Source organism: Podarcis melisellensis (assembly GCF_964234715.1).
Source record: "Podarcis melisellensis genome assembly, chromosome: 2".
In the NCBI taxonomy this organism is placed as follows: domain Eukaryota; kingdom Metazoa; phylum Chordata; class Lepidosauria; order Squamata; family Lacertidae; genus Podarcis; species Podarcis melisellensis.
The window spans coordinates 106531555-106555509 of record NC_138529.1 but is presented as its reverse complement, the minus strand read 5'-3'; the positions used below and the strand labels follow the sequence as shown (position 1 = coordinate 106555509).

The 23955-nt window shown below is 45.9% G+C and overlaps 1 protein-coding gene and 1 long non-coding RNA gene across 2 annotated transcripts in view; one reads left to right on the top strand and one right to left on the bottom strand.

Annotated features, from left to right (window-relative positions):
- LOC309365243 (uncharacterized protein) overlaps positions 1-21379 on the top strand; it is a 29676-nt gene extending 8297 nt beyond the window's left edge. Inside the window, exons 2-3 of the mRNA XM_081903478.1 lie at positions 20334-20474; positions 21197-21379. Of these exons, the coding sequence (XP_081759604.1) occupies positions 20334-20474; positions 21197-21330 (275 nt within the window). The 3' untranslated portion in view covers positions 21331-21379. The remainder of the gene's footprint in view (positions 1-20333; positions 20475-21196) is intronic.
- On the bottom strand, positions 1614-7415 carry LOC309365331. Its single transcript, XR_014166015.1, has 3 exons — positions 7183-7415; positions 2653-2772; positions 1614-1842 (listed from the first exon to the last, which is right to left on the bottom strand). It is a non-coding gene; the product is annotated as an uncharacterized lncRNA (long non-coding RNA).
- Positions 21380-23955: the final 2576 nt, after the last annotated feature.

The window sequence follows — 23955 nt, the reverse complement described above, 5'->3', positions numbered from 1 at the left end:
CAGGATACTCCTAACTTTTAGCAATCTGAATGCCACAGGTAGCTAAATTCAAGGTGCTGCTCTCCCATGAAGGGATTAATCTATGCCAGCTCCCCACCCTTTCAGTGTTTCCCAATGCTGGTGACAGCTTGCAACAGCCTCCTGTGCGTTTCTGAGCACAATTAAAAGTATTGGTGCTAACCTTTAAAGCCCTAAACGGCCTTGGTCCGGTATACCTAAAGGAGCATCTCCACCTCCATCGTTCTGCCCGGACACTAAGGTCCATCATCGAGGGCCTTCTGGCGGTTCTCTCGCTGTGAGAAGCCAAGTTACAGGGAACCAGACAGAGGGCCTTCTTGGTAGCGGCATCCGCCCTGTGGAACACCCTATGATCAGATGTCAAAAAGAAAAACAACTACCAGATTTTTAGAAGACATCTGAAGGCAGCTCTGTTTAGGAAAGCTTTTAATGTTTAATAGGTTATTGTATTTTAATATTTCGTTGGAAGCTGCCCAGAGTGGCTGGAGAAACCCAGCCAGATAGGCGAGGTATGAATAAATTATTATTATTAATTATTATTATGCAATGCGCCATCCTCTTCCTGGTGTCATGCCCCAATGAAGAGCTGCCACAACAACTGCCTCCACCACCAACACCACATAAGCATACAGAGTTTTATTATTGCAATACAAACGCTTTATGCTGGTTTTCATATACAACATCAACGAACAGAAACAAGGGAAAGATTTATTCCTTCAGAGAAAGAGAGAGGAGAGACTGCGAACCCTGCGCTGCCCCCAAATTTGTTCCAGACGGCTGTGGGAACCCCTACAACGTATGCAATGGTCACATAGGAGGGAGCCTTATTGCAAAAGCGGAAGTCCTTGTCCTGGCAGGACACTTATTTACTTAGCACCACCTCAGATACAACTCACAAGAGCACATCTGAACCTACATTTGTGTATAGACCCAACAAAAATTGGGGTTGCCATTGTGAGCTTCGCCTTTGAGCCAGTGCCACCGACTGGGCTCAACCACTTCAGCCCCGACTGAGCCAGGCGAGCTGGGGTAGCATTTCCAGAGACCACCTTCTGCACAGGAACAGGTCTAAGTGCTGTGGACTCACAACTCAGAGCTGTGAGCACCAAACTCACTTCCAGAAAACAGCAGAGTACAGCAGAGCATAAATCACTCGGACGACAGCGCTGAATAATATCTTCTTTTATTCTCTAAAGCTACTGTACTATACAAACTAAATGCAAAGCTTTATGGAGATGCTGGACAGCACTGAGTGTTGCAGCTGCTTTTGCAGCGACCTTATCTACACAGAGATAACACTCAGTCTCTCCCTCTTTGAAGTGAGGCCGGAGCGGAATAAGTAGCGAGCAAAAGTCCGCCCCCTCCTCTCTGGAACATCAGCAGATTCTTGCAATGGGAGGGGTGAAATATCCTCAGCCATATGTCTGGAATTTCCTGGACATTGCCAGGATTCAACTGTTGGAAATAGTGCCTGGGTGGAAATCACTGAAATGTCCGTGAAAATCAGGACCCATGGCAACCCGTGTTGGAAGTGTAGCTTCTGGCGAATTACCTTAAAAATAGCTCGAAAGAAAGAAAGAAAGAAAGAAAGAAAGAAAGAAAGAAAGAAAGAAAGAAAGAAAGAAAGAGAAAAGCTTTTGTGTCCGGATCATCTTCACTATACACTTCAGTTGACCATTCCATGAGGCATCAAACACCCATTTTCATCACAGCAGGCAAAAGCGTAGATTTCTTTTCTGTCGTCGCTCAGGAATTTGCGCCTGCACATCTTTGTGGTTTTGGAAATGCAGTTCCTACGTATATGTTTTACGGTATCTGTTTCGACTGTGGAGACAAAGGCCAAATGAACGTGCAGGATACGTCCTCGGTACAAGTAGAATGCTAAGCCAGGCTGGTCCACCCATGAGGCAAGGGGAGGTAACCGCCTCAGGCGGCAGGATCCACGGGGGCAGCAGAACTGGCCTCCATCACCCACCACTGCTGCCACGGTGCCAATGACAGCTGCAGCATGCACTTTGAAGGCCACATATGGCTCCTTCTTGGCAGCTCCCATCACCATACTGCCTCCACTCTCAGTAATTAGGAGGTACTGCTGGTCTCCTCCCACCACCACAGGTAAAAGTAAAAGGTAAAGGACCCCTGGATGGTTAAGTCCAGTCCAAGATGACTATGTGTTGCGGCGCTCATCTCGCTTTCAGGCTGAGGGAGTCGGCATTTGTCCGCAGACAGCTTTCCAGGTCATGTGGCCAGCAGCACTAAACCGCTTCTGGTGCAATGGGGCACTGACAGAAACCAGAGTGTACGGAAACACTGTTTACCTTCCCGCCACAGCGGTACCTATTTATCTACTTGCACTGGTGTGCTTTCGAACTGCTAGGTTGGCAGGAGCTGGGACAGAGCCACGGGAGCTCACCCCGTCACAGGGATTCAAACCACCGACCTTCTGATCGGCAAGCCCAGGAGGCTCAGTGGTTTAGACCACAGTGCCACCCACCCCAGCAATAATTCAAAACATACAAAAAGTCAGAATGGTGGACTGAAATTAAAACAACACCTGGAGAGCCAAAGCTTCTCCACAGCTGTTTTAGGGGTTGGAGCAGAGACAGTGGCAAGCACCCTTGACAGAATCCTTACCATCAATAGTTATTAACTGCAAGCAATATCCATCACTCATTGTGCAATTGCTTCTTCTAGGCCAGCACTGCATGCTCTCCTCCGGCACCAGTTTGCAGACCTGGCAGTGGATTGCTACTGCTGTAAAAGAAATGTCTCATTTCAGCTCTTCCTGGCAAGCAACCTGCCTAGGGTCTAAGAAGAGTTCTGCTGTGCCAGAAGAGCAGCCCCAGACATCCACCAAGCTCACCCTCTCGCTTTTTGCAGCAACAAGCTGGGTGCTTCCCAGAAGACTCCCACAAATTTATTGGCAACATTTCTGCCCTGCCCATTCAGGGGCTGATAGCAGACCTTGGGGAAAATTCTAAGCCCCTTGAATGGGAGCTGAGCTATAAAAGTGAATCCCAGTTTCCAAAGCACATATGTCTTCTTCAATTTTGGGGGTATGTGAAAGGGAAATAGCTAGCTAAGGGGAAGAAGTGTGCTAAAAGTGGTTTTTTTGAAAGGGGTGAGAATATAGTGCCATTTTATCTATATCTATATCTATCTATCATCTATCATCTATCTATCATCTATCTATCTATCCATCCATCCATCCATCCACAGTGGTACCTTGGTTCTCAAACTTAATCCGTTCCGGAAGTCTGTTCCAAAACCAAAGCATTCCATTTATTTATTTTTATTATTTTTTTATTGGGTTTTCACATTTTATATAGACATACACACACATAGAAAGACAAAGACAAAACATGTATAATTTCATACCCTTACTTTCTTTACCTTCTTTCCTTGACTTCCCCCCACCCCCCCTTCCTACATCCCAATTTCATTAATTAACTCAGGAAGTTCTTTTCCCTGATCCTTAAAATATTGTTGTAATTTTTAAGCTTAACTCTTTTTACTAGGCCAAATTTTACTTATCCAGTTTTCTTATACACATTAAATCCTTTTTCTAAGGTCGACCTAAGTTCTCTTCCACGAATTTCTCCCTTTTTATATTAAACCAAAAATCATAATAACCAAATACAAAAGTCATAAATTTTTACAATTCTGCTCTCCCCCTCCCTCTCTACCCCGGTTTCTGTCCCTTCCCAAACCAATGTCCTCAAAAAACAATTCCAAGCCCGGATTCCTCACATCCGAGGCCCTTAAGTCTCTGTTAGCCTCTCTCCGTCGGTTTTGTTGGTAATCCTTTTTGTTGGCCCTCAAGTTTTGAAGGAGTTCTATCACAAGCACCTCATATTTTCTTCCCTCCAAATCAGTTAGAAACAGTTGCTGCCAAGGATCAGCTGGTCTCCCATGCTCAAACTTGGAGAAGAAGTCCCCGTCATATTTATTTGTTCCTTTAAATTCCAGTATTCCAGATACTCCAGGGGCTTCTTCCTTTATCTTTCTCTCCTTTCGCAGATTTGTAATCCAATGATCTTCTTCTTTGTTTCCTGACTGATTGATGTTTTCCACCTGAACTTCCTCTCCTCCTTCTTCTTTTTCCCCCCATTCCAAAGTTGTCTCTTCTGATTCAGCTGCAGATTTTTTTTCTGTCCAGTCCTTTGTGCCTTCAGCAGAGTTGCTTCTTTTAGAGTTCAAGGTCGTAAGTTGTTTGTTCATAGCCATGCTCTGCTCTTGTAGAATTCCCACGAGAAAAAGCATTCTTTCTATTTCTGCCAGTAATTTTCCTTCTGCAGCCATTGTAATGTCTCTAGTTCCCTCCAGGGGGATTCCAACTCCAATAGTTCTTTTCCAACAATCCGTTACTTTGTTATTCACAATCACTTTGTTTCCAACCAATTCAGTTCAAATATAACACCTTTAATCCAGAGAGATATTAAATAGCACAGTTCTAAACTTTAACCGCCCGTTTGACAGCTCCTTTGACAGCTGTCAAACTCTTTATTCTTTTTCCTCGGGCTCACACACAGGACACTCCCGGGTCCAAGGGGGGGGAGTTACACAAAAGCTTCTAAAATTCCTCTCTTTTCCTCTCCAGCACAAAAACTTCTTTTGTCAAATTCATGGAAGTAATCTTTTGTCCAGCTCCAAAAGCACGATAATCTCTCCACCTTAGTGCTCCTCTCCTTGCTTTAGATCTTTTTGTAGGTGGGGGGGGTGCGGACTTCCCTTTAACACATCCCCCGGTCGTACCCAATTCAAAGATAAAATTTTAAAGTCCAAATTCCATTCTACTCACGGGTTATTTGTTTCAGTCCAAATTTTGGGAAGAAAGACAGCGCTCTCTGGCCATGGCTCGCGGCTTCACTCCACTGAAGTAGCGGTCTACTCACAGCACCACACCACTCTCCGTACCCTTTCCGTAGCCTTTAAAAAGGCTCTTCGTGGGTCGGGGAGGGCGCTTAAGGTGCCCACCGAGTCACCAAGTCCGCAGGCTTCTGCGCCTGCGGTTTCTGAGGGTCCCCGCGTCGCCGGCGCGGCAAGACCCGTCCTCAGCAGAGCCAATTCCCTCCGGAGCTCGGAGGGAATCCGCCATTAGCCGTTCGCGCTGTCCCGGAAGTCCCCAAAACCAAAGCATTCCAAATCCAAGGCACGCTTTCCCATAGAAAGTGATGCAAAATGGGTTAATCCTTTCCAGACTTTTAAAAACAATTTAACTCTCTAACGAGACCATTGAGTCATAAAATGAAAGCAATAAACAATATACTGCAGTCACACACACAATCAATCAATCAATCAATCAATCAGTAGCTGAACTGGGTTCCACACAGTCACAAAAAAACAAAACAAAACAAAAAGGGCCACAAAAAACAAAAAGGCAAAATAAATAGCAAAAACAGACAGACCTCAGCATAACACTCAAAATGGAAGTGTGGCACTCAAATCAGAGCACATTTGGCTTCCGGGAAAAGTTCGCAAACCAGGTTTGCAGTGTTTGGATTCCAAGTTGTTTGAGTACCAAGGCGTTTGAGAACCAAGGTACCACTGTATATTATTTATATACTGTGCTGCATCATTAGAACTCAGGGCGGTCCACAGAATAAAAACATCAAGTGCCGTGGTGGGATTTGTGATAGGGGGTGGGAGGGAAGTAGGGTTTATCAGATGGGGATGGAGAAAAGGGAAAGCATAATTAGCAAGGATACAAAATCATGGGGTGGGGTGGAGGTGGGGCTAATAGCCATGCACCAATGGGGTCATGGGAGTCAAGGAGTGTCCTGAATAGGAAAATAGTGGGATGGAGTGTACCAAAGACGAAATCCCTGAGGGGGGGAGGGGTGGGGAGAGAGAGAGAGAGAGAGAGAGAGAGAGAGAGAGAGAGAGAGAGAAGGAAAATGGAGTATACATAGGAGATCAGTCATGGGCAGGTGGGAAAACACAGTGGGGGAGGAAAAGGCACTCTGCATATGTTCAGAGGAGCCTCTTTTGCATGCAGGGAGCCTCGCAAAGTGTCTTGGGCGAGAGGTCGGCAGAAAAGGAGTAGGGAGGGAAAGGCATAGTGAAAACCCAGGTACAAAGGAGGCTGCAGAACAGGAGGAGCTGGATGCTTGAGAATTGTGTGCAAAATCAAGTGTGCATGGTTTAAAACTGCAAGCTTGCTTCAAATTTTAGTTTAAAGAAACCATGTTGGACCTGATCCACTAAAACATGACATGTTTTTAACACTGGGAGCCACCCAGAATGGCTGGGGAAACTCAGCCAGATGGGCAGGATATAAATAATAAATTATTGTTATTGTTATTGTTATTGGGCAGCAATACTAAGCAGATTGCTTCATCAGCACACAGATTTCTCCTTGCACCTTTGAAAGGTCTCTTCCTTCCCGGCCCCCCACCTCCAGGGAACCACAAAATCTGTTTCAGAGCTTTCTCCAAACTCTCCGGAGCAGGTTCTGTTGAAGATGTCAGTGGCCCACCATGGGACCTCACCATAATCAATAAAAATACATTACTAACAGGAAGAATAAAAGGCTCAGATAATACAGTGGTGCCTCGCAAGACGAAATTAATCCGTTCTGCGAGTCTTTTCGTCAAGCGGTTTTTTCGTCTTGCGAAGCAAGCCCATTGACGGCTTAGCGGATTAGCGCTATTAGTGGCTTATCGGCTTTTAGTGGCTTTTAGTGGCTTATCGGCTAGCGGATCAGCTGATAAGCGGTTTAGCGGCTTGGAAAAAGGGGGAAAAGGGGGGAAACCGCAGGAACTCGCAAGACATTTTCGTTTTGCGAAGCCCCTCCAAAACGGAAAACCCTTTCGTCTGGCAGGTTTTCTGTCTTGCGAGGCATTCGTCTTGCGGGGCACCACTGTAGTTGGAACAATCCCCACCAGATGGAGGTCTCCTCCTCCTTTCCATACCCAACGTATCACTGTGCTCTCCTAGAGAGAACCTCCTGCAAGGGACCATGTTATTAGGAGGTCCGTTCCTCACCATTTAGGTCTTTGGTGTGTTGTTACACCTGCCTACTCTTTGGAGTTCCCTCTGCTGTTGCCACCTCTGCTGTCATTTCAGCACCTGCTGACTTTATGAAAAAGTATTTTTCCCCTCAAAAAAGGATTCCGAGCACTGGTGTTGTAACTCCCCTCCTTTCTCATAAGCGGGACTTACCTCCTAGCCCAAAGCAGAGAGCAACGCAGGCAGCAAGTAGCCAAAGCTTAGCCAAGTGTGGCCTCTGGGTCTGCAGGGTGAAGCCATAACACATTGTCCAGCCTGTTGGCATGGAGGAGAAACTGACCTGACCTCTTGCTGTTGTGGAGTCTGTTTTGGAGCTCACACCCCTGGACCTATGCTGCTCCTGGCAATACAGCCTGGCTTCACCACCACCAACCGCAGCCGGACACCTGGAGGTCTCCTCCTACCTCTGCCAGTTATCCTATCCCGGCTGGGGAGGTGTTGCCAGGAGATTTGGCCAGATAAGGGGAGGGACCGCCCTGCCCACACAATAGCCGGCAGAACTTACCTGGGAATCCTCAGTCAGCTCCAGAGCTTCTCCTCCCCTGCCCTCCCTCAGTTAAGCCTTCTTTTGCAGGTTAACCTCTTTATAGGTCAAAAGCATCTGCCAAAAGCTTATACTTAATTCTTGTTTTTTTCCCCTTGCCAGACAAATTTTGAAAATCTTTTTTGCCATATATTGAATTGTCCTGTTCCGCTGATAATCGGGATTGTTTGGGGGGAAAATAACATTCTTGGTAGCACGCTCATTTTAATAGCAGAAATTCTTCCCATAAATGATAATTTCATTCTTCCCCAAATTTCCAAATATCTTTTGACTTCATTCCACACTTTTTCATAATTATCCTTATACAGATTTATATTTTTAGATGTGAACCAGACTCCCAAATATTTTACTCTCTTTTTTTGCTATCCTCATTCCTGTTTTCTGTTGCAGTTCCCCTTTTTCCTTACTATCCATATTCTTAGTTAATAATTTTGTTTTGGATTTATTGAGTATAAAACCCGCTAATTGCCCATATACTTCTATTCTCTCCAGTACTTCCACTGCGCTGGATATCGGTTGTTCTAATGTCAGTGCTAGATATCAGCAAAGGACTTTAATTTATATTCTTTTGAACCAATACCAATCCCCTTCATTTCCTTAGTTGCTTCTAACTTCTAACTTCCTTGTCAGGACCTCAAGGACTATTATAATGGTGAAAATGGGCACCCATGTCTAGTTCCTTTTGTAATCTCAATCTTGTCGGTCAATGTTCTATTGACTGATAACTTAGCATATTGTTCAGAGTAAATAGCCTGAAAACCATTAAGAAACATTGGACCCATATCCATAAGTTCTAAGTTTCTTTTCATAAAATACCAAGACACATTATCAAATGCCTTCTCAGCATCTATAAATATCAAAGCTGCTTGTTTATCTTTCCTGGAACCCAAATATTCAATTAAATCAATTATATTTCTAACATTACCTTTCATTTGTCTCCCAGGTAAGAATCCCATCTGAGCGATAGCTCTATATTTATATTTACCACATTCGTCTCCCAAAATAAAATATAACGCGTGCACCTTCTCTGTGTACACATTACCAGCCTGTTCTGGATCAAAGTCATGCTGCAAGATTCCATCTTCTTATCTGGCATCCCCAAGTGTTCTGTTCTGTTATTATCATCCCACATTTAAAGCATTAGGTCTACAAAGCAGAGCAATCAATGTGCAACGACTGCAGTGAATGGGATCTTGTAGGCTTTTTAAACACACACACACACACACACACACACTACATCACAACCCAAGCACAGAATTCCCTTGTGCCTTGAAGAGTATCCAGTGATGAGGCTCAATGGTTACAAAACACAGAGCTGAGATGACCATTCGATAGACCAGAAACAAAATGTTCGGCTTCCCTTGTACTCATTGCACCACCAGTGAAGACTGTTCAAATGGAACTGGATTCATTTTACCCATACTCAGTAAGAGCTGATCTGGTACTGCGCACAACCCAGCTGCAATCCTACACAACGCGGGTGACTAAGCCCCACTGATTTCTGAGTAAACAGGCATAGGGTTGCAGTGCAGATCTAAATCACTTATACAAACATGCAAGTTGAGCTCAGGTGGATCACGCCAACGGCCTGTGCAGTCCACCCTCCTGCTCACTTCCTGCCCATGGGCAGCCCACAAGTGGGGCATAATTGCACTCTCTCACTTGCAATCTCCAGCAACAGGTATGCAGAGAGAGAGAGATTACCACAGATACCATATAGGCATTATGATTGGCAGGTATGATAGCCTTAGGCCCCATGGAGAATCGTTTATGTTGCCAAAAGGCAAAATTGCACCGGTATTTACATGGCCTTTCAGCTGCCTTGGCTCAAGACACATGCTCTGGTCTAAGCAATGTAAGGCCTGGCTTGTCCTGTCCTGACTATACTGGCTACCAATTAATTTCCATGCCTACCGTATTTTTCGCCCCATAGGGCACACCGGTCCATAGGGCGCACCTAGTTTGGGGGGGGGATAAAGAAAAAAATTATTTCCCCCCCAGGTGCGGGTCTGAGGTGGGGGAAGCCCGAGCTTCCCCCGACCCCAGCCCCCAGAACAGGCTGCTCTCCGCAAGCCGTAGGACCCCTCCCGCGGTTTGTGCAGAGCTACACAAAGCCTGGCGTGACTGCTCAGTGCGCCCAGGCTTCGGGATTCAGGCAGCTCTCCACAAGCCGTGGGAGCCTGGCGGGAACTCCCACGGGCTCCCAAGGCTTGCGGATAGCTTCCTGAAGCCTGCATTCGCCCCATACGACACACACACATTTCCCCTTCATTTTTGGAGGGGAAAAAGTGAGTCCTATAGGGCGAAAAATACGGTAATTGAAAGTGCTATGTTTGATCTATAAAGCCTTATGCTGCTCAAGACCCCAATACCATAAGAATCACCTCTCACCAGACAAATTATGTTTTATATATGCTGTAAGCTGCCCAGAGTGGCTGGGGAAACCCAGCCAGATGGGTGGGGTATTATTATTATTATTATTATTATTATTATTATTATTATTATTATACTAACCCAGGCCCTGTGTTCTTCCCCGCTATCTTCTACATACACCCTGATTTGAATGTTTGGGATCAGTTGGCTCTGATTCTGATTCTCCTTCCTTGTTTTCTTGTGATATTTTAAGTTATATGCTGTTAAACCTCTATCTTTTGGGGTCAAGTTCTTTAATCTTATTTTTCAATGCAGATTGAATTGTGTATGGTTGAATCATAGAATCATAGAATCATAGAATCATAGAGTTGGAAGAGACCACAAGGGCCATCGAGTCCAACCCCCTGCCTGTTATTCTAAAGCACCAAAGCTGCAGCAAGCAAAGGCAGCACAGTCTGCTGCTTGTGGCTGGAAAGCCAAACAGGATGTTTGTGACTGTTGCCATGGGAACAAAGGGGCAGTCCATTCTGTACTGAGCACCGGATGTTAGCTCAGTGGGTTTGTCATATGACCTGTACAGGATGTACATGGGTTGAGTTTCTCTCTGTATGTTGAAGAGAGCAGACATGTTTTCTGGATGACTGCTAAAAGACACAAATAAAAGGACATGTAGATACGTTACTGTCTGTGTCTGATTCCCCTCCCTGGGGATATGCAGGGAGGAGGAGAGAAGGAGAAGCAGTTGGTGTGTTTTCCTCACAGCCTGAGGAAAATCGCCGGAACGGACCTCGTGTTGTTTATCCTGCCGGGAGACGCCGGAGGGAGGTCTAAGGAATTCAGCCGGTGCCTGATCAGATAGGCACATACCGATGACCGGGTAGCAGAATTCCAACATTGGTAGCAGAGCTGATGGTTGCTGTTTTCATCGCCCTCTGCATCAAGAGGTGGCTTCCATGGATGCCTGAGCTGAGAAAGCTGATTCTCTGCAGCCAGAAGCTGACCAGAGCAAGCTGGAAGCAAAAGCCACGGAGCCCAGGTATGTGATTTTCGGGCTTAGAAGAGTGGATGCAGATTGAGTTATTTTCTGCTTCGAGGGAGCAGCGTATGGGAAACAGCTCCAGTTAAAAGTGAAACCGCATACCAAACATTCCTGTGGTTTCTTCTCCAAGGGATTGGAATGTACTGTTGCTAAGCGACGCCTTTCAGTGAAGGCTAATCCTCAGAGAGGAGAAGTGAAAGCAACAATAGAATGTTATGACTACAAAGGCTGAGGAGCTCTTGGAAATTTCCAACGCAGCCAGCGTTGAGAGCTGCCAGGTGCACAGAGTGTAAACAAGCCAGCTATGGGATTTTAGAGGCTTGTGTTTTGAGAGTCAATGCAAGGACTCACAATGGATGCCAAGAAGGGGGGAGCCCTGCCTTCTCCGCCCCTTTTGACCAGTGACAATCATGCATCTTGGTCTATTAAGATGAAGGCCCTGCTGCAGAATCAGAGACTGTTTGACGTGATTGAGAACCCCATTCCTGCAGCGCCAACGCGTGCTTGGGAGTCAAAGGATGTGAAGGCCAGAACTGCTATAATTCTGTGTGTGTCAGATTCGCAATTGATACACATACAAGATTTACTGCACGCGAGAGATGTTTGGGACACGCTGAGAAGGACACATCAGAGAGATGCAGGTTCTTCAGCGTTGCTGTATTTTGAGAAGCTGACCAACCTGAGGCTAGCGCCTGATGGAGATGTTCAAGCGCACCTGACGGAAATGAAATTTCTGCGTCAACAGATGGTGGAACGCAATTTCCGTCTGCAGGAGGAAGTGTTTTGCTTCATGGTGATCAACAGCCTGAATCGGACTTACAAAACAGTTGCCAGTCAGCTGGGGTCCCTCCCAGCGAATGATCTCACGTCGGAGAGGGTCTTTGCCGTTGTTCTTTGTGAACATGACAGGCTTGCCGCCCTGGACGTGAAGGACAGGGGGAGGGAAGAACGGAGTTCTAACGCCCCCACTGCTCAAGCTACTGGAGGAGATGCTGTAGCTATGAACGTTGTCCGATGCTACAATTGTGACCAGACTGGGCATCTACAGCGGAACTGTACGAAGCCACGTCGGAAGAAAGGAGCTAAGGCGAGCTCCACAAAGTCTGACGCGTCAGACAAAGGTCACACCAAGCCAAAGGCAAAGACTGCAAAGGCTTTGATGTCGCTAAAAGCCACACCAGAAGCGGGAAATTTCTTTGTTTTGGATACTGGAGCCACAGTTCATATGTGTCGACACAGAGGACTATTTTCTACGTTTAAGAAGCAAAGCTTCGCTGTACAACAAGCCAACGGTCAAGAGCTGGAAGCGACCGGAATTGGGACTGTGTATCTTAAAAGTCTGAACTTGACTATAAACAATGTTTATTTGGTTCCAGAATTGAAGTTTAATCTGCTCAGCGCTTCGCAGATTGCCAAGAAGGGACTGAAACTGTCCTATGATGATGAGAAATGCGAGATCTACAAAGATGGAGAGTTGTATCTTTCTGCCAAAGAGAAAGATGGACTGTATTTGTTGATTTTTGATCAAAGTGATTACATGAAATGTAATTCTTGTGATTCTAACATGATTTCTTTTGCAGGTGTAGCTGAGAAGAACGCCAAGCAGGTGACCTCGAGGGTCAACAAGAGAGCATTTCAGCGGGTGTATGCTGATGTGATTGGTCCTTTAGAACCATCTAGAGGCAATGCAAAGTATTACCTAATATGTGTTGATTCTTTTACAGGTTTTGTCTGGATTTATCTTTTGGAGAGACCGAAAGAAGCCTTAGAAAGGTTTAAAGAGTTTTGTGACAAGGTTAAAAATATGCATGATGCTGACATAGATTGTCTTTGCACAGATGAGAAGCCAATTTTTCTTTTACAGGAGTTCCAGAGGTTCCTGAAGAAGAAAGGGATAAGACACAAACTTGCAGCTTCCGAAGAAGCTTGGAATAGATGTGTTTGTGTTAGGGTGAACAAAGAATTGCAAAAAGGAATGCATGCGCAATTGCTAAGTTCACATCTGCCACATGAGTACTGGGCTGAATCGCTAATGTCATTTTGTTACACGTGGTTGAGAAAGTTTTCAAAAGAGTTGGGATGTTCTCCTTTTGAGAAACTGTTCCACAGAAAACCTTCTGTTGCCCATTTCAAGGTTTTTGGGTCTCATGTGAGAACAGAAGCTCCAGGTGGAGTAAAGAATGCCAGAGGCATTTTTGTGGGTTATGAAAAGGGTCTCTACAGAGTAATTTTGTCTGAATCTGGAAAGGTGATTCTCACAAAATTTCTAGAGGGTGCTCCTGAACAGGAGAGAGTGATTGTTCACACATTTCCCACAGGTGATGATGATTCTGATGATGATGATGATGTTGATTTTATTGAGTTCAGTAGTACTGATGATGACAGCGATAGCTCAGACAGCTCAGTTGTCACAGTCATTGAGAGGAAGTCTCACACAATGACCAGACCCTCAGAAGAGGAGGATGAACCACTGATTAAGCTTAGTACTGGTTCTCCAGAGAGTTCAGAGGCTGAACCAGTAAGCAAAGAAGAGCAGCACCTTTTACGTAGGTCTGAGAGAGCAACGAAGGGTGTACCACCCAAGAGGTATTCACAAGAGTTTGCTTACCTAATTGTTGCTGTTGTAAACGACCAAGGTCAGATTGAATCTGTGTCTGAGTCAGAGACAAAGGCACAACAGAGAGTTGTTAACCAAGGTAATGCAGAAGCACTCATTCCTTGGAAGTCACACAACCAGAGAGGTACATTGGTAAAACCAGTGGCGGGTAGTTCCAAGGGTGGAACTGAAACAACAGGGGAATGTTATAAGTATAACAACTGTTTGTTTTCTTCTCTGGATGACGCTTTGCTCGCAGCACGCATTGATACTTTAGGGGGAGGATGTTATTCTAAAGCACCAAAGCTGCAGCAAGCAAAGGCAGCACAGTCTGCTGCTTGTGGCTGGAAAGCCAAACAGGATGTTTGTGACTGTTGCCATGGGAACAAAGGGGCAGTCCATTCTGTACTGAGCACCGGATGTTAGCTCAGTGGGTTTGTCATATGACCTGTACAGGATGTACATGGGTTGAGTTTCTCTCTGTATGTTGAAGAGAGCAGACATGTTTTCTGGATGACTGCTAAAAGACACAAATAAAAGGACATGTAGATACGTTACTGTCTGTGTCTGATTCCCCTCCCTGGGGATATGCAGGGAGGAGGAGAGAAGGAGAAGCAGTTGGTGTGTTTTCCTCACAGCCTGAGGAAAATCGCCGGAACGGACCTCGTGTTGTTTATCCTGCCGGGAGACGCCGGAGGGAGGTCTAAGGAATTCAGCCGGTGCCTGATCAGATAGGCACATACCGATGACCGGGTAGCAGAATTCCAACACTGCCAAGCAGGAAACACCATCAGAGTACTCCTGACATATGGTTGTCAAGCCTCTGCTTAAATACCTCCAAAGAAGGAGACTCCACCACACTCCTTGGCAGCAAATTCCACTGTTGAACAGCTGTCACTGTCAGGAAGTTCCTCCTAATGTTTAGGTGGAATCTTTTTTCTTGTAGTTTGGAACCATTGCTCTGTGTCCGCTTCTCTGGAGCAGCAGAAAACAACCTTTCTCCCTCCTCTATGTGACATCCTTTTATATATTTGAACATGGCTATCATATCACCCCTTAACCTCCTCTTCTCTAGGCTAAACATGCCCAGCTCCCTTAGCCGTTCCTCATAAGGCATCGTTTCCAGGCCTTTGACCATTTTGAGCATTAATAGTAAATGTACTGATTGGTTCACATTATGCAACACAAACTCTGCTAGTGTTGTGGTGTTCTCTCCTGGATTCTCAGGATACTGCTAAGCTTTGGCAGTCCAGATTCCATAGTGATACGGAAGGAGGGGGGTACCTTCCCTCACCCTTCCCCTGGCCACCAGAGGGTCCAAGGCGATGACCTCGATGGCGCCCAGCTTTGCCCTGACCCCTCAGCCCCACACCGTTACACCAAGCACCACACTATACCCCTGGCCCCATAAACAAAGTTGTTTTCTCTCTCTCTCTACGGGCGAAATAAGCCCTCTTTTCCTTAACTCTCCCTCTCGCTCCATTTCTAACCTGGGTAGACCGTATCGAATTGTGTCCTCCATTCGCTATAATGGCTGCGCTTTAACCAATCAGAACCATGCATCCGCCTTGCAGAGCTGGCTCAGCGAGCTCCTGCACGCCTCATTTAACCTCTTGACAAGCTGCTGACGGCTCCCTGCTGGGAGAACAATGGAACCGAAACTCGTGCACTCATAAAAGTGTCAAATCTGGCAATAATGTATCTATTTTGTTTCCAAGTTCAATTATCAATATGAGAATAGACCAAAACAGACTAAAACTTCTGAAATTCATATAAAATCAACCATAACCCCGATTTCTTTCGTTTTGGTGCCAATCGACTCAGTTTCTTCAGGACTTTATGGCACCTCCTCTGCCTCCATAATCCTTCAAGCGAAGAGTCACGTACACAGGAAGACCCTAATCCGGTCAAATCACTCTGCCCCACCTTTCCTCCGGGCAATGCCAAGTGATAGACTTTACATACTTGGACTATTGTCTTCCCATCACCGGTACCCAGGAAACGCTTATCCGCGCATATCTTCAACTCTGCATATCTCCCCCTCCCTCCTCCATATGTTAATCTGTATAACCCAACCTCTCCTTAAAATATTCATGATGTAATTCATGTAATCCAATCTCTCTTTAATGTATTCATGACGCAACTATGATGTATTTTGCAATGTATTCTGGGACATGGAGGGAAGTTTCAAAAACTCATGTCACCCCTTTCTCGCTGTTCAATCTTGCCTTGAACCTGTTGCGCAATAAACTAGGATCTTCTGCAGCTTGCTCCTGTCTCCAGCTGAGCTCATTTTCCTCCGCAGGGACCCGCGGACTTAGTCCGAAGAGCTGGGTGGCAGAGCAGCCTCGCACCCAGATTTTACCGTAATAATAGTTACCTAAATTCAAGGACTCTGAAGGTGCTGTTTTGCTATGGGGTGAGGGAACGAGTCCATGCCTGTTCCCCACCCATCAAGGTGAATGGCAGGGGGAGAAGAAGAAGAGCTAGCCTATGAAAAGAGCTGTATCAGGCTCTTTCAAACAGCCCCACACAGGCTTTGGATGTGCACATGGGTCCCCAGCAGCGAAACATGCATGTGTAGCCAAACTGAGCAGGATTGAGCAGCGGTTGCAATCCTGTTGGCCACTGTCAGGCGGCAGAGGAACCAACCCCCATGGCAGGTTGCCAGGAACAGATAAGACAAGGAAAAGCCCTTACTGCCTGCTTTTTATTCAATATTTACAGAGAGAGCCTTGGAATAATGGCGTTGTCCTGAGTAAATCTCCACCACCCCCTTCTCTCCGACTTCCTCATTCATCAACAGCACACACACACCCCTACGGTTGCCGCTTAGGGCCTTCTGCCTCCAAGCTCTTGCTTTCCTACCTTTAAGGCTTGCCGGGTTCTGGGAATGGTAGGTCTGGACAGGGGCGTACAAAGGGGGTTGTGGAGGGGGCAGGTCACCCCGGGCAGCACGCTGGGGGGTGACAAGATGGCCTGCTGCCTGCCCCCAGCTGTAGAGCGGCGGAGGGCTCTACATGCGCAGTCCGTACACCGTGCTTGGGTCAGGGTATTGGCAGAGATGATTTCCACAGATCCCACTGTGTCTCCTGTCCTTGTAATCCCTGCACGGTCCCAACTTCAGAAAGTTTTTCAGGGGAATGATGCTCTATTGCACAGGGCAGGGGGGCTTATTTCAACTTTATTTATTTACTTATTAAAACATTTGATTTAAAAAAACATAGTAATTTGCAATTGTCATAAGTGCAGCCTTTCCCCTCCCCAAGCAGTTAACCTACTAGTTTGAAAAAATGTTTAATTGTCTGCATAAACCTGGTAGCTTAAAATAGGAGCGGACTGAGGAGCACAATAGGGATGATGAACCTGGGGAAAGAAGACATTCACATTATTCCACATCAGTTGCAGATTGTGTTCAGGTGTGCTTTAATGATACACATATGCTCGGAGGAGGGGCCAACATGGCGCCGAGGTAAGACGCGCTGTAGGCAGTGCTCCTTCTAACATAGCTGCAGTGACACACACACACACACACACACACCGTTGGTGCAAACTCTCTGGTGTTAACATCTGTTGATGTTGCCTATCTGGCTGTTGTAGGGTTGCCATATGTCGGAAGCAGTGTCCCAGCAGAAATCACTAAAAATGTTTGTGGAAATCCGTACATATGGCAACCCATGTCAGCATTATTGTATTGGGAAATTCCCCTTAAAAATAGCTCAAAAACCTCTTTATTCTTTTCTCTCTTTTTTGCAATTATGTCCCAAAAATCAACAACCCTGGCTAATAAGGAGAAGAAGAATAAAAGCTCCACAACTTTGGTGTCTAGATTTTCACTTTTTGAAATATGGCAACTCTAAGCTGCTGCTTGGCACCTGCCACTCTCAGGAGGCTCACTAGAGGACCCTTTCTGCAAAGTCTCTACAATGCTGGATCTGGCTGACCCTCAGATGCCTGTTATGGGGATGTGGCAGAGGGGAGGGTCCTCCTGGTTGTAGGCACAGCCAATCACGTTCTGCGGAACTCCGTGGGGATCAATTTACACCTTTTTAGACTCAGGGCATCTCAGCATTTTTCTTCTTTGAAGGAAACAACGAGTTTGGTGACTTAGAATCATAGAATCATAGAGTTGGAAGAGACCACAAGGGCCATCGAGTCCAACCCCCTGCCAAGCAGGAAACACCATCAGAGTACTCCTGACATATGGTTGTCAAGCCTCTGCTTAAAGACCTCCAAAGAAGGAGACTCCACCACACTCCTTGGCAGCAAATTCCACTGTCGAACAGCTCTTACTGTCAGGAAGTTCTTCCTAATGTTTAGGTGGAATCTTTTTTCTTGTAGTTTGGATCCATTGCTCCGTGTCCGCTTCTCTGGAGCAGCAGAAAACAACCTTTCTCCCTCCTCTATGTGACATCCTTTTATATATTGGAATATGGCTATCATATCACCCCTTAACCTCCTCTTCTCCAGGCTAAACATGCCCAGCTCCCTTAGCCGTTCCTCATAAGGCATCGTTTCCAGGCCTTTGACCATTTTGGTTGCCCTCCTCTGGACACGTTCCAGTTTGTCAGTGTCCTTCTTGAACTGTGGTGCCCAGAACTGGACACAGTACTCCAGGTGAGGTCTGACCAGAGCAGAATACAGTGGCACTATTACTTCCCTTGATCTAGATGCTATACTCCTATTGCTGCAGCCCAGAATTGCATTGGCTTTTTTAGCTGCCGCGTCACACTGTTGGCTCCTGTCAAGTTTGTGGTCAACCAAGACTCCTAGATCCTTTTCACATGTACTGCTCTCAAGCCAGGTGTCACCCATCTTGTATTTGTGCCTCTCATTTTTTTTGCCCAAGTGCAATACTTTACATTTCTCCCTGTTAAAATTCATCTTGTTTGTTTTGGCCCAGTTCTCTAATCTGTCAAGGTCATTTTGAAGTGTGATCCTGTCCTCTGGGGTGTTAGCCACCCATCCCAGTTTGGTGTCATCTGCAAATTTGATCAGGATGCCCTTGAGTCCATCATCCAAGTCGTTGATAAAGATGTTGAATAAGACCGGGCCCAAGACAGAACCCTGTGGCACCCCACTAGTCACTCTTCTCCAGGATGAAGAGGAACCATTGATGAGCACCCTTTGGGTTCGGTCAGTCAGCCAGTTACAAATCCACTGAGTGGTAGCATAATCAAGTCCGCATTTTACCAGCTTCTTTACAAGAATATCATGGGGCACCTTGTCAAATGCCTTGCTGAAATCAAGGTAGACTACATCCACTGCGTTCCCTTCATCTACCAGGCTTGTAATTCTGTCAAAAAACGAGATCAGGTTAGTCTGACATGACTTATTTTTCAGAAATCCATGCTGACTATTGGTGATCACAGCATTCCTTTCTAGGTGCTCACAGACTGTTTGCTTAATGATCTGCTCCAGAATCTTCCCAGAAGAGGCCTTAGCGGTCGCATTAAGTAAGATAAGTAACTCACTGGAACAGCTTAACAAGAAGGTGGATGTGGTAACTACCAAAATTGATAATTTGGGACAAAAAGTGAACATCAATACAGAAACTATTCAGAAATTGATACAGGAACCTACTTTGACATGGCAAACTGTGGAGAAGGCTAGGGAGAAAGTTGTTGCCGTTGAACCTAAAGCAACACAGTTGGAGAGAGAGAGAGTCCCAGCCTTACAGATGCAATGAGTTGATGCCTTCTACGACTGAATTTAAAGAAAATCAGATTTTGAGGATTAGAGCCCTACCTGAACTGGAGAAGGAGAGTTTGATGGATTTCATCACGCAGGAATTTGCTGATTTTGGGGACCTGGACTTGGGTCAAGAAGAGATTAAAATTGAGAGGGCCTTCAGACTTGGAAGAGGAGGGGGAAAAGAGAAGAACAAAATAAGAGACTGTTGGAACTACCAGAAGAACCCAGAAGAACAACAGTCAATAGTGGAAATTTTGAAAGACGTCCCGAAATATCTTTTGGATTTTGGGTTTAACTACGGAGATTTGGTTGCCCTGTTGAGAAGGAATAAAGTCATTTCTAGGTGGGAGCTTCCCCGAGATCTACTCTTCAGCCTCAAAGGAAGGAAAATAATAATAAGATCAGTAGAAGACAAAGTAAAGTGCATATATAAATACGAAGAAGACTTGCAGAAGGGACTTGGAAAAGAGTTAAGAGCATCGGACAGAAGATTGCCAGGTTGATGGACTATATGGAATTGGCGGAAATGACTGGCAGAATCCGAGACCTGGGAGAAGAGACGGTGGAAGAAGATTGGAAAAGTTTAAAGACTATTTATAGAAATATTGTAAAATTAATGAGTGTTAGAAAAATGTTGGAATGAATTCATATGGCTTTAGCAGAAATGTTATAAGGAAATGGATTATTAAGACAATTATATGACAGAAAATAGAGGAAGATGGAAAGGAATTGCTGAAACAATTAATAGAAGTGGAATACAAAAAGGGAGGTGTGAGGAGGTCGTTGAAACAAGTGAATGAAAGATAAGATATTGAAATGATATGATGTGTGTTTTAAATTGTTTTTTCTTTGTTTGGTTTGGTTTGTTGTGTTAATGTTGTGTTGCGTAATGTTTATACATTGTATTGTATTATATTCCTTTCTCTTCTTTTTTTCTTTCCTTTTTTGTAATGTTTAAATGTAATAAATATTATTTTTTTTAAAAAAAGACATGTAAACAAAGAATCATGCCTTACAGCAGGTGCCTTTTCCCCTCCCTCCCTTTCTTCTTTTAACAGCAAATGCCTTAATCTGTAGCCTGTGCAGTTCAGAGGGTCCAGGACAGCCGTGTATACAAGCTGCCCCATATGAAGAGAAATGCCCTGATGATCCACGTACAGGAGACCCTGCAGCCTGCGTCTTGTACAGAATCACTTCCAGTGAGTGGTCCTTCTTGTCTTTCTCTCCCCGTCCCCCTTATTTTCAGTGCATTTCCATGAGTGGCTGATGGGGCATGGCTAGTATGACTGGGTGCAGAGGAGGCCGGGGATCTTGCAGCTTCAGTAGTACAAGTAGTACAATGGAAGCTTAGAGCTTCCATTGGAATGAGGTGCTTCTCTCGTTGTTCAAGCACCTCCTTCCAGTAGAGCTCTAAGCTATCCTAATGCAGCCTCCATACGAAACCTGATTGCAAGCCTTCAGGAACATGACAGAACGTATTCCCCTGGAAATTCGTTGAAGCAACAATACCTGCAGGCAGTGAGAGAAACATGAAGTTTCTAAGTTCACTTTTGATTCTCCAGTCAAACTCTAGCAGGTCAAGGTACAGATGGGATCCTGGATAAGTCCATGTGATGCAGTCCACCTGGCTGAGGTATCTCAAGTCAGGGGCAAGGTTGGGCCCTCTGGCCAATGGCATCCCAATTGCAGTGCTTCACCTAATGCTAGGGAAGAGCTGCCAATCATTCTTGTGGATAAGCAGGGGGGATGGGTGCTATACCTGGCAACAGTGGTAGCAAAAACCTGCCCTTCAGCACAGACCCCCGTTTCCCCAGCTGTCACTGATGGGGACCTAGCAAGGGGTGGATCCTGACATTATCATCAAGCATCTTTCACCAGTTACTAACAGTAACCAAGATTATTTTCTTTCTTTTCCCTTCAGAAACTGGACGTGTGTTGCGCTACTACAAAAAATGCGGCTTCTATACCAGCGACTGCAAAACTCGAAAAGTCTACGATGACGTACCGGAAGTGCACGAACTCGACTGCTGTAACGACAGAGACCACTGCCTTTGAATGCCGTCTAAGGAGGATGCTGTATTAAAAGAACTCCTATGTGAACAAATGGCTGTGCAATTTGAGTTATGTTGCTGTGTGGGGATTTCTATGTGAGTGGCCTCTGTGTGTGCCTGCATGGGTGCAGAATCTGAGCAGGTGAGTGGATGGGCATCTCAGGTGAGCTGGGATGTCAACAAGGTTTCCCCTGGCTGTATGCCATGGCTGGATTTAGCCTGGGTGCTCAAACCAAGTGACATCTTCCTTACTCGAGGTTCAGCTACTATGACTACTTATTGCCTGGTATTTTCTGCCTAGGAACAAGTGGGTGGACCACCTCACCACAACAATCCTTTTGCAGAGAGCTGATTAGCCAGAGAACGGGAGATTGACAGAAAAATATTCAGGATTCTCTCTCCATTGAAATTCAGTACTGGAGGTTGGGGAAAATAGAAAGAGTGTAGTTTGGGAATCTAGTGGAAACTTAAGAACAAGTAGTAGTAGACCAGCCTCCACTGAACTTAGGTTTTTCATCTGGAGAGAGGACTGCTTTCCGTTCATATCTTTCTGGTGAATGAGTGATTGGAAAAATCCAAAATTTTCTGCTGTGACGGAGGCCAAGCAAGAGGCTTCAAAACTCATTTCTTCAATTACTGAAGATTCTGGGTGAAGTCTTTTTGAGGGGAAAAGGTTCCATTTAATTAGTCCAACTTACCACCCTTGGGAGCATCTGAGGCTGTACAGAAAGGACCGCACAGAAATCCACTCAGTGGTTGCAGGGTCAGTAGCTGTGTGGCCTCCCAGCCCATTCACCTGGTAGCGCTGGTGAAATATGCCCTTTAGGTCCTCAAGTAAAATATACCCTTCTGTATCCAAACCTTTTAAAGTAAAAACTGATCTTTGGTCCAGGTCTGTTGGTTCCAACGCAGCTGAAGTTCCATGTGATGCAACAATCACGTATGCCTGACTGCAGCTTCCTGGTGGGGAACACATACTGCAATCCTTCCCCATAAATAGCATCAGGAGCCCAGGGAGGTCTAGGACTATGAAACAACCATGTGAGTAGCACGTATGGGCCTGGCTGAAGCTTCCTGATGGTGAACAAGTAATCCCTACATGTAAGAGGGTCGCTGAAGTCTGGGACACTCTGTACTGCATCCGGCTGGTTCCTCAGCTTCAGCCCATTTGGATTTGTCCAAAGAAGCAGTATATTATGCACCTAAAAAGCTCCTTGTGCCTTTCGAGCCTAGCAGGGACAGGTGCCCTGAGGAACAAAGAAGGTGCCTCTGAGCCTCATATAATGAAAGTCTTGTTAACTGAAAGGAATACACTTCCTTCCCATGTAAGACAGCATCATTTGGAAGCTGAGCTCTAGGACATTCTGTACAGGGTTTCAGAATCTCAAGTTGGGTCAGTCCCAGCCTCTGCCAACCTAGCAGTTTGAAAGCTCACCAATGCAAGCAGATAAATAGGTACCACTGTGGGGGGAAGGTACATTGGTACCTCGGGTAAAGAACTTATTTCTTTCCGGAAACTGTTCTTAACCTGAGGTACCACTTTAGCTAATGGGGCCTCCCGCTGCCGTTGCGCTGCCACCGCACGATTTCTGTTCTCATCCTGAAGCAAATTTCTTAACCCAAGGTACTATTTCTGGGATAGCGGAGTCCATAACCTGAAGTGTCTGTAACCTGAAGCATCTGTAACATGAGGTACCACGGTACATGGTGTTTCTGTGTGCTCTGGCTTTTGTCATGTTGTTCTGTTGCTCCAGAAGCGGTTAAGTCATACTGGCCACATGACCCGGAAAGCTGTCTGTGGTCAAACGCCGGCTCCCTCGGCCTGAAAGTGAGATGGGTGCCTCAACCCCATAGTTGTCTTTGACTGGACTTATCCGTCCATGGGTCCTTTACCTTTTACCTTTTTACTGGGGTATCACAAGCACTTAGCATTGTTAAAATTAAAAGCTGTATGTTCTGGGCCTCAGAGCCCAATCAGCTTCTGAACTTGTCTGAACCCTAAAGGTAAAGGTAAAGGTACCCCTGCCCGTACGGGCCAGTCTTGCCAGACTCTGGGGTTGTGCGCCCATCTCACTTAAGAGGCCAGGGGCCAGCACTGTCCGGAGACGCTTCCGGGTCACGTGGCCAGCGTGACAAAGCTGCATCTGGCGAGCCAGAGCTGCACACGGAAACGCCGTTTAGCTTCCCACTGGTAAGCGGTCCCTATTTATCTACTTGCACCCGGAGGTGCTTTCGAACTGCTAGGTTGGCAGGCGCTGGGACCGAGCAGCGGCAGCGCACCCCACCGCAGGGATTCGAACCGCCGACCTTTCAATCAGCAAGTCCTAGGTGCTGAGGCTTTAACCCACAGCTCCACCTGCGTCCCTGTCTGAACCCTAACCCTAACCCTAATCCCATAGTTGCCTTTGACTGAACTTTACCATCCAGGGGTCCCTTACCTTTTTACTGGCGTATCACAAGGACTTAGGATTGTTAAAATTAAAAGCTGTATGTTCTGGGCCTCAGAGCCAAATCAGCTACTGAACTTGCCTACCCTGGTGCACCATGCTCCCTGTTTTGGTTTGCGTGGCTCAGTCAACCAGGAAATGTGGAGCTGGGCAGAGAACCCATTGAAAGGAACAGGCATGCT